This window comes from Magallana gigas, chromosome 8 (genome assembly GCF_963853765.1).
Source record: "Magallana gigas chromosome 8, xbMagGiga1.1, whole genome shotgun sequence".
NCBI classification, from domain to species: Eukaryota; Metazoa; Mollusca; class Bivalvia; order Ostreida; family Ostreidae; genus Magallana; species Magallana gigas.
The window spans coordinates 4,077,585-4,088,775 of record NC_088860.1 but is presented as its reverse complement, the minus strand read 5'-3'; the positions used below and the strand labels follow the sequence as shown (position 1 = coordinate 4,088,775).

Sequence of the window (11,191 nt, the reverse complement as noted above, 5' to 3'; positions counted from 1 at the left end):
CTCATGCTACCCGCCCCCAATGGAGCCAATGGTTTAGATTATTTCATGAAGAAGAGTAATATTACAATCTGTATCAAGAGGATCCTCTTTTTGTCTCGTTCTTTTCTTTCTCTGCTCTGACAACAACTATAACACAATACCTCTCCAAATATTCATACTCTTTAGGCATATTATTAATGAATAAAACCAATATATGTGACGGATGACAATCGTCAGGTAATTGGACCCGGACTTGTAGAGGTGGTTTGTGGAGACAGCCCAGGCCCAATGCTGGGTGTGGTTTGTTGAGACAGCCTGGGCCCAGTGCTGGGAAGTTGTTTGTGGAGACAGCCCAGGCCCAATGCTGGGGGTGGTTTGTGGAGACAGCCCAGGTCCAATGCTGGGGGTGGTTTGTGGAGACAGCCCAGGTCCAGTGCTGGGGGTGGTTTGTGGAGACAGCCCAGGTCCAGTGCTGGGAGTGGATTGTGGAGACAGCTCGGGCTCGGTGCTGGGAGGTTGTTTGTGGAGACAGCCCAGGCCCAATGCTGGGGGTGGTTTGTTGAGACAGCCCAGGTCCAGTGCTGGGGGTGGTTTGTGGAGACAGCCCAGGTCCAGTGCTGGGAGTGGATTGTGGAGACAGCTCGGGCTCGGTGCTGGGAGGTTGTTTGTGGAGACAGCTCGGGCTCGGTGCTGGGAGGTGGTTTGTGGAGACAGCCCAGGCCCAGTGCTTGGTGTGGTTTGTGGAGACAGCCGGGGCCCAGTGCTGGACGTGGTTGTTTGTGGAGACAGCCGGGGCCCAGTGCTGGTTATGGTTTGTGGAGACAGCCCAGGCCCAGTGCTTGGTGTGGTTTGTGGAGACAGCCTGGGCCCAGTGCTGGGAGGTTGTTTGTGGAGACAGCCGGGACCCAGTGCTGGGAGGTTGTTTGTGGAGACAGCCCGGGCCCAGTGTTGGGTGTGGTTTGTGGAGACAGTCCGGGCCCAGTGCTGGGTGTGGTTTGTGGAGACAGCCCAGGCCCAGTGCTGGGTGTGGTTTGTGGAGACAGCCCGGGCCCAGTGCTGGAAGGTTGTTTGTGGAGACAGCCCAGGCCCAGCGCTGGGTGTGGTTTGTGGAGACACCCCAGGCTCAGTGCATGGAGGTGGTTTGTGGAGACAGCCCAGGCCCAGTGCTTGGGGTGGTTTGTTTGTGGAGACAGCTCGGGCCCAGCGTTGGGTGTGGTTTGTGGAGACAGCCCGGGCTCAGTGCTTGGGGTGGTTTGTGGAGACAGCCCATGCCAAGTGCGTGTATGGTTTGTGTGGATAGCCCGAGTATCGGGACAGCATGGTTCCAGTACTGGGGGTGGTTTGATAAAGAGAGCCTGGGCCGAGTGCTGGGGGTGGTGTGTTTGGGGTCGGGATTTGTTTTGTATTCAAGTGTTGTTAATGGTATAGTTTGTACAAACGATTGTACCTGTAAATTAACTTAAGTGTTGTCAATTTGTCCAAAATTTGTTGGGAAAAAAACTTATACAAATTTTAGTTTTAAGTTATTCTTTTTTTTAAATTGTATAAAATAGAATTTAAGACTTTGTTGCTATTTGTTACTAGTAATAAATTTATCATATTTCATATAAGAATATGTATATTTATAATATATTTTAGGCCAATTCAATTTTTCAGAGTTAATGAATTCAGTATTAATGACTTATGGAAACATGTATTATACTTTGGCAATGCAAGTTAATTCGGAAGCAAATTCCATTAGTCCAACAATTGAATTGGTCTCTGTTCAAGTTAATGTATCATAAGAATTTTACAACATGTTTATTTACAAGTCTGTTCATTTTTTGCTTAGTAACTTTTGAAGAATTGTTTCACAAAATCTAAACAAATCTGCTTGTAATTTTTCGAGAGATACATGTTTAGTTGGAATTTCAGTATCTACCATTGTTGGATATTATGTATTCGATATATAAAACCTTTACCAAACATTAACATACCAGTACTTTACCATCTGCAATTGTTCGTTTGTTACTTTTTTTGTACTGTATTGATTTTGTCAGCAAAAAAAAAAATGATATATACATGAAAATATCTCCAAATATACATTTATATATAGACCTTACAATTGAGGAATGGTAAACTGGAAATCGACCTTAATTTTGGTGGGTTGACAGATAATTCTGTCAATCTTGTATTAACACACAAACCAACTATTCCAATCATGTTCTTGAGTCATGATTCTTTTGTTTTACACTAAAAAATTGTAAACATTTTGAATTGAAAACTACGCACTGAGTAGGAAGATACATGTTTTTTTTTTAATTCTTGGTCTGCTAAATGGCGTTTTGTCACAAACTATGAGATTTTCCTTTACAGTACTTTTTTTTATCTAGTACATGTTCAGATATTAACATTAGATACTAGTACTCCAACAAAAATATGATTTTTTTTTTCATTCAAATCTAGTTGAAATATCTAACCATAAATTTATTTTATTAATTTTTTAAATGAAACAGTTGACCAAATAAGATCTGAAATATGTACATTCTTTGGACACAGTTTACAAGTGCCTTGGTAACAGCTTCTATAAATAGTTTTTTGGTTGTCACAATGAAGATGGGCTTTGAGAGAAATCTTTGAGTAATTGCCAAACAGTTCTACCTCTTCAAATAATATATATTATTATCATATTGTAATGGTTGCATTTCCCCCCTTTTTCTTCATCACTTGGTAAATCATATAATCAGCTGTTTGTTTTGTCATCATCTTCCAAATAGTTAGAGATGGGACATTGCTACTTTGTGATTTATGTTTTGGGAACACGTAAGTGTATCATATTTTATGCATATTTGTGTCATATAATTTTTTTTTTCCATTTTTTTTCCATGCAGTGCAAGTCAATCAAAATATAGACTTCATCTTATACTCTAGGAATTATAGAGACTACACTGTTCTATGCTATACAGCACAATAAAGCCAGGAAAAATGCACACCGTCTTTGTTTTATTTTCAACCTGTACCACAAGGGAAGCCATGGTTCTGCATTTCAGTGCAGCACTGTTTCTGTGATGGTGTTGCTTTTGTGGGTCACACTAGGAGAATGCACCCCAACTTAGTGACACTGCTGACGGCAGGGAAGATTACAACCATATACAAATGTATACATTTTATTGGACATTAAGCTGCCTCATATATTTCTACTTTGGAAGTCGATGTTATACTTGAAGAACTTAGTCCTTTAATCAGTATATGTTCCTCGATTCATATTGTACATCTTTTTTTTTTTTTTTTTTTTTTTACAAAATAATGCCATGCCATTGTTGCATACTATGCTACTTTTGATAAAAATATTAAAGTACCTGTACTAAACAAAAATTAAATCATGATTTTAAATTTGAAAATATTTGAAAATCTATTAGCAATGCTTTTAAGCTTACCTGAGCTGAAAGCTTAAAGCAATATGAGTTGTATTTTTTAGAATTTTATTTTGCTGCAAAAACCTGCTAGTATGATTAGTCTGCATGTATACTTAAACTTTTATGACAAAATAAGATTTGAAAAAATCATTAATTTTTTTCAGAGGAAAGATTTCTCTTCTAAGGAATATGTAGCAGATTAATTTTTGTACAGAACAGATATTTAAAAACCATAATATGTTTTGTTATTTTAGTAGAAAATATCATTTTGGTAATAAAATTTCAACAAAAATATTGCAGCTCATATTGCTTTAAAGAGTGAGCTATTCTCATCACATCTCTCCAGCGTCTGCCTATCTGTCTATCCGTCTGTAAACTTTTCACATTTTTTACTTTTTCTCCAGAAATTTTAACCATACTTGGTATTAAGCATGTCTAGGTGTACAGGATTCGAGTTTGTTAAAATAAAAGAGATCAAATCCTCTTTCAAAGGGGGATAGTTTAAAACCATTGCAAATTTGTGTCATTTTTTTTTTCTTTTCAAAAACTTTTTAATCTAAATCCTAATGACGGGTTTTTCATACTACCTAAGTTTATTTTTTCAAACATTAGATTGCCGAAAGTTAAGTAAAAATTTCTGAACTGCGATCCTGATATAAATATTTGAGTATCGCTGTTTCTGGAGGCTGGGTAGTCATGCTTAATCAGTGACAAAAATGCGACATGCTCTTTATTTCTGATGGCAAATGGCTATTGTTGCTCATGTCAGCGATGTGGTCCATGGGCCTCTTGTGACCAGCCTCCAGAAACAGCGATACTCAAATATTTATATTTTGACTCATTGTTGAATATCTTGATATCTTGACGACGGAGTACATATGACAATATATAAATAGTGCCTGTTTGGGAGGGTAACAGTTGAAATTGACACCCCGAGAAAACCATTGTCAACCGACGCGAAGCGAAGTCTAAACCAATCAGATTTCAGTATTTAACATGAAAGTATAATAAAACGAATTGTTACATGCGCGTAAATTATGCGCGTACGGTTCGCTTAGAATTCACGACATTTCTATATATAATAGCAGTAAAGTTTTCTTTAAAATGAAGACATTCAGTATAATAAAATAAATAGTCCTCGAAAACCGGTTGACAATTATGGTTTTTCTCGGGTTGTCAATTTCAACTCTTACCCTCCCAAACAGGCACTATTTATATAGTGTTACCCGTTGTCAAGTGTGTTGCTAACGCTGAGGGTAATAGAACGGATTATCAACTGCGTCTAAACCAATCTGATTTCAGTATTTAACATGAACGTATAATAATAGTTATTTACATATTCCATTGGTATTGGAGACTAGTCTATTATTCCAGATAAGTAAACGCATATACCAGGACCGTTGAGATCTAGAGCACCAACTAATGCCGAATGTAGTACCTTTACAATTAATGCCATATGTAATAACCTAGCTATTAACTTTATACTAGTATTTACATTATTTTTGCAATAATGAACTTACAATTCTTAATATTTCGGGGTTTTTTCAATCACCAGTGCATACCTAGTTTGTCCTAGATATAGTGTACGGCTCTCGGGCTATTGCCATGTAATAATCTTTAAATATATTATTATCTTGCATGTTGGCATACATTTTTTGCATTTCGACATAATATATCACAGTAATATGTTAGCATACTTTTCGGATATCACCATCAATACAAACTAAAAATAAAAAAGTGACGTTCATTAGAGCAATCTTATTAAAATCAAAATAGTTTACCCGCTCCTTCACATCATCTTGTATGGAGGAGAGAATAACAAGTCTGATTATAATTACTATGGTAGACTGTCCATTAGATCACGCTGTGCAATGGATTCAGTATGTTCACTTTATCACGTTATCCGTTCTTCAGATTTATTTACTAAACATGACAAAGTTAACCTTAATCCTAACATTTTATTTAGAACTCACTGTAATTCATATTTTACATAACAAGAACATATGTACTGTGTTGTGTGTTTTAAAAAATTACTGTGTACAAAGAAATGAGACATTTCTAAAAATGAAGTGTTGTTTTCTTGAATTATTACATTACATTAAAAAGCAAGTAATATAAAGAATTTTTATGCTATTAATTTTCACACGGAAAGGCAGCAAGATGCCGTGATATACTTCGTTATGTTTATATTTATGCAGAGATTTTTAGGACATGTTGTTTTTCTTTTCCTTTACCTGTAATTGTAATCAAAGAAAGTAGTGAAAAAACTACTAGAAATGTTGTTTTGCTTTGAGCTTTTGATAGAGGAAAACAATATCGATGCAAGTCGAGGAACTTGATCATGAGGTCACATTCTTGAGGTACGATGAAATATGCATATATAATAAGTATTTTCTCCCCTATTCTTATGAAATCTGAATGGGTCCATAAAGCCAACGACAAATAAACATTTTCAATCGATTTGTTCATGTATTTATGACTACGTGTATGTTTTAAAAGCTGCCTTCATGCGCATTAATTGTAAAAGTGACTTTAATTTTTGATTATGACAACGGAAATCAGAAAAAAATATAAGAAATTTTATCATACGGGTGGTTTTACGAATTTTAAGTCATCACCTATTGATGTGATCAGTTAACAAATTGTTTAAACTCATCGAACAAAAACTGAGCTATTTTGGATTGGAGTTTCACGTGATTGCGACTGCTGTCCAAAAATAGTTACACTAGGATTGACGCTCAGAGGAAAGAATTGGAATTAAAATTATTCGTTGTATGTAGAAAGAAATATGCATTCATAGAGACTAAATTTTAATAATTATACAAATAACAATTGCTCTTGAAGACATCATGTTTATATATATGTCAAACTGCAGTATCAACATTACCCTGCGCTGCGTGGCTATGAAGCGGAAGGGAAACTCAATATAATTTATGTGTTGCCCCTACGAATAGTTCTTTTTTTCTATTTTAATTGTATTTATTTACTTTTTAACGCCATATATTTTCAAAAGTTCATCTTTTCATATGATACATAAAATGCACATTGTATGTGAAAACCGTGTAAAATTTTGATGATTGGTTAATCATGGGTTATTGCGTCACCGTGTCTCTTTCAAAAATGTTCGGCTCCTTATTCAGATATCAATAATTGATGCCAACATTCTGAAATGGGGTCTTATTCGGTTTATATTTACTGTTGATTATTCATGGATTATTTCGTGATCAATTAAAAAGTTTATAGATCTACATTGAGAAAGATGACTGCACGGGTGACGTCTCGTCAGACCTTCAACATAAAACCATTTTAACAAGACCTTGGACTTTCAGTAGGGCATAGCTATCTATTCCTTGCGTCAAAACAAGTTAAAAATGACGCGGTTTAAAGCAAAATACTCGTATGCATCGATTGCGTAGTCTTAGCTCAAAAGTCAGACAAATCTGGTTGATTTCAAAGATCCATGGCTGAGTGGTTAGCAATGAAAATGACAGGCCTACGTCACATTGCTGTTTGACACAACTACCCAAAGTCCAAGCTCTTGTTATAATAGTTCTTCGTTTCATATTTTTCATTCCTTTATCTACCAACATTATAGAACCATTTTAACAAGACCTTGAACTTTTAGTAGAACCTCGCTACCTCTTTCCTGCGTCAAAACATGTCAAAAATGACGCGGTTTCAAGCGAAATATGCACTGATTGTGTAGTCTTAGCTCAAAAGCCAGACAAATTTTGTTGGATTCAAAGAGCCATGGCTGAGTGGCTAGTAATGAAATAGACAGGCTTACGTCACATCGCTGTTTGACACAACTACCCAAAGTCCAAGCTCTTGTTAAAATGGTTCTAAGTTCTCTTTAAACTAGATCTGGGACATGTCTTACATAAATATCATGAGGTGTGGGGTGGAAGTGGGGCTCCTGAAGCATGACTGGGGTTGAGGCAGTGAAGGGGATGGCACCATGAGGGTGTAATGTCCCTGGGTGTAGAGGAAACTTGGATCGCTGGTCAATCAGACCAGAAACTTCTTCTTCCGAGCGCTACAATCAGAATCCATAAGTCATGTAGTTATAATACTGGAAATCAAAGTAAGATATTAAATGTGTAACACTACTCATTACACACAATTAATCTACTTCTTTTGTTTTTGTATTTTCACTGAATAGGACAGAATGCCATAATCAGCACCATAATCACCAATTCATTAATGTTCCTTAGGCATTTAATGAACAGCAAGGTGGTAGTTAAATAAAACTCCCATCATCATGTATGTAAATTTTTATTTACCGCCACCTGATGAATTCAAAAGGGGAAGAGCGAACAATGTTTGTCGAATCCCCCGCACCTTGGATATTTAAGGTGGAATAACACATCGTCATAAAATGGCTGACCTCTGATCGAAACGACATTTTGTTTTATTAAAAGGATTTTATCGACGGCAACATATAACTTACCTCATAGTCGAGTGGATAAAGTGTCGGGTTTGTGATCCGAACATACAGAGTTCGAAGGTTCCCGCAGGGGCTTTTGTTGTTATTTACAGAATTGATTTTTTTAGATATTCTTTTTTGTCCCCAATTTGCAAATTTTTCGTTTATTTGACATTAGTATAGTTTATTTATCATTATATCACCTTAAACGAATTATGTACATCTCTGATATAAAACAAAATATGAATGTTTGGATCATAAAATTTATAGAACTGCATTACCTGATTATTTTATAAATAGTGCCTGTTTGGGATGGTAACAGTTGAAATTGACACCCCAAGAAAACCATTGTCAACCGACGCGAAGTGGAGGTTGACAATGGTTTTTTCGGGGTGTCAATTTTAACTGTTGCCCTCCCAAACAGGCACTATTTATCTTATTATACTGAATGTATTAATTTAAATACTGCTTTTATATAGAAATGACGTGAATTCTACGGCGAACTGACGCGCATAATTTACACGCATGTAACAATCTGTTGTGTTACCTGGGCTGCGTTCAAGATCGTAGCAGGTAGCCTAGCCGCTAGGTCGTAGATATCTTGGTCTATTGAACGGACCGCTAGGTTATCCACTAGGTCTCAGATTTGAAGTTGGAAATATTCAACTAAGGACTAATTACATCGACAAAATTTGTTAATTTCAAGCGGAAATATACATGTCAAAATTCATTATAACTTAAGGAGTGAACAAAATATAACTAAATAAATAGATTTCATGTTTGTTACAAAGTGGTAACTAAGGTGGCCATCTTGAATGTGATGCTTAGCATAAATTATTTAGGCTACGAATATCTATACGTAGCGGCTAGGCTATCCTAACGTTCAACTACCTAGCCCTGCGTAGCAGCTACAATCTTGAACGCAACCCTGTTGTCAAGCGTGTTGCTTACGCTGAGGGTAATAGACCGGATTATCAACTGAGTCTAAACCAATCAGATTTCAGTATTTACATAAAAGTATAATACAGAGGGTTCCACTTAATCTGATAGCGGTTAATCGAATAATTCGGTATATACATGTATCCTCTAATAACTTATATTGACATTTTCAACTGTCTTTGTCTGTAATAACAATACGAATCAATTTTTAAGCCAAATAATTTCTTAAAAGATGAGCGACACAAAACAAAATGGATGTGTCTTATACCATGACTGAAAAACAGTTTTATATTTTGAACTGATCTTTGAAGCCTATATCCCAATAGTTTAATAAACGACGAGCGACAATAAGATAAGATAGACGTGTCTTGGAGCATTACCCCCCCCCCCCCAAAAAAAAACAACAAAAAAACCCCAAAAAACCCCCAAAAACGGGATTGGCGTATAAAAATGCAATCGCGGAAATTTTACAAAAAATCTTCGGAGTTGCCCAAATAATATATTCAAATATTATATTCGATATTTCATTGTGAAAGACACCGGCCATTATCTATGAACGACATCTTAGCCAAGTGTTTTCGTTCCACTCCCTCCCAACAAGGATATGTGGGGAGAGGCGCGGATCAGAAACCCTTGACTCGGGAAGATGAGGAGAGATGCAGATCAAAAGCCCTTCACTCGGGAAGATAAGGAGAGGCGCGGACCAGAGGTCCTTGACTTGGAAAGATGCGTGAACGTAAGAGAGAAACAGTGAGCTGCATCCCTTAAACTTATTGAGATCTATATAATTGCAGCTCATAAAGACACACAGTGGTTACTGCAGACAATGAAATATCGAATTCTCTCTTTAGTCTAAAATGATCTTTAAATCTAAAAGACGCCTTCCTATATGTCAGTTATAGAATTAAATCTCCCCTGAACTAGAATGCGAACGAGTTTTCAATCGTTAAAGTGAGTCTACCGATGTTCATCAGAAGTATGATCTTTTGACTAGTTTGAAATAGTTTTATTTTTCGGTTATTGAGAATGTGATGTGGGTGTTGTTGAATATCTCGAAACTATTTTTTAGAATGTAACTCGGGGGGGGGGGGGGGGGGGGGGGTCAATAGTTGTATAAACGAGATTGAATTTTTTCACCAATTGATGAAGATGTAAATTTAGTGTACGTATAACCCTTGGTGTTCATAATACCACTTGTTAATTATTACAAGGTTAGCCATTCAGATGTATGAACGGAGAGTGTTCTTTTGCTTATACATGTATGCCAATTTGCACTTATTCTTCAAAATGTCCACTATTTGCAATTATAATGTAGAACTGCATTCCTGATTACTCACACATATTTATATTTGTGATAACATTACGAATCAATTTGGTTTCATAAAAGATAAACGACTCAAAACGGACGTCTTAAAGCATACAAGAAATCATATTGACGCAAGGGCCACAAAAATATAATTGTTGTATGAATCATCATTGGTTGTTAACAAAAAAACACACAACAAAGAAGAAAATAACGAGTTGGTTGTACTAATTTTAATACATGTAGTAGATTTTAATTTTAATTACTATATTTTCAGCAACAGTTTTGAAGTTTAACATTTTACCATTATTATTAAGAATGAGTTCGTTACTGTAAGCATTTCTAACGGTAGTTGTATGATCATTGCTTTAGTATGAATTAAGTAATGGGGAACACATTGATTTGTACATTACATGTATTTTAATACAAAGTTCAATTCATTATCTATATATTTCAAACCATCTTGATTTTTTGTTGCATTGTATTGAATTAAAACTGAATGCATTAGTGCGTATAATTTCAAGGGACCACATAATGACCTCATAATGAGAAGCGTAGTGTATCAAACTCTTGGCTAGCGAAGATGACATACTGTGTAACCATAATAGTTTACAATTAATGGTTGTAAAAGTTTACTGTAAAAAATACTTCTTATGACCCAGCATGGGTCTAGATTCAAGTTGAATATAATCAATAATAGAAACGAATGAAAACTTTTCCATACAATAAAAGTACTACATGTATTAGGATTGAGTCTAGACCCAAAAATTTACAATTTAGCGCAATATAGAGAACACAAACACGTTACAATGTCCTCCGCTACAAAGTAAATAAAAGTAAACAAGCATTCAGATTAGTAAAAATTTTATTACATATAATCTGCAAGTACAGATATTTCTCCTATATATAATATGAGCTATATGTGCTGTAATGGCAATAAAATGTAATATGTCCAATGATTTTTTACTGTAATCTCTCTACGACTCTTTAATGGGCCTGAAGCTTTGGAAATGTTCAGTCACACAATTTATCACACTAAAACTTCTCCATAAAACTCTACTGATAAAAATAAGACTCTGGATTCTAATCTCTGATAGATCTTTAAATGTGTGTATTGCACCTCCTACATCACAAGTCAAATCACATGGT

The 11,191-nt window shown here is 35.9% G+C and overlaps 1 protein-coding gene across 2 annotated transcripts; it reads left to right on the top strand.

The window, feature by feature from the left end:
* Window positions 1–81: 81 nt before the first annotated feature.
* On the top strand, window positions 82–2,948 carry LOC136270954 (tetra-peptide repeat homeobox protein 1-like). 2 transcript variants are annotated; one of them, XM_066069978.1, is made up of 2 exons: window positions 82–927; window positions 1,036–2,948. In XM_066069978.1, exons 1-2 carry the CDS (start codon window positions 341–343, stop codon window positions 1,277–1,279), a joined length of 831 nt encoding a protein of 276 aa, XP_065926050.1. In that variant the 5' UTR covers window positions 82–340; the 3' UTR covers window positions 1,280–2,948. The 2 variants fall into 2 exon arrangements, with proteins under 2 accessions (XP_065926050.1, XP_065926049.1); XM_066069977.1 differs by having other exon boundaries at window positions 82–955; window positions 992–2,948.
* The last annotated feature ends 8,243 nt before the right edge of the window (window positions 2,949–11,191 follow it).

What these genes read in the sequence shown, in the direction of transcription:
- LOC136270954 (XM_066069977.1), top strand. Translation starts at nt 341, where the DNA reads ATGCTGGGGGTGGTTTGTGGAGACAGCCCAGGTCCAATGCTGGGGGTG. An exon ending in GGTTTGTGGAGACAGTCCGG is followed by an intron (nt 956 to 991) that starts GCCCAGTGCTGG and finishes GAGACAGCCCAG; the next exon opens with GCCCAGTGCTGGGTGTGGTT.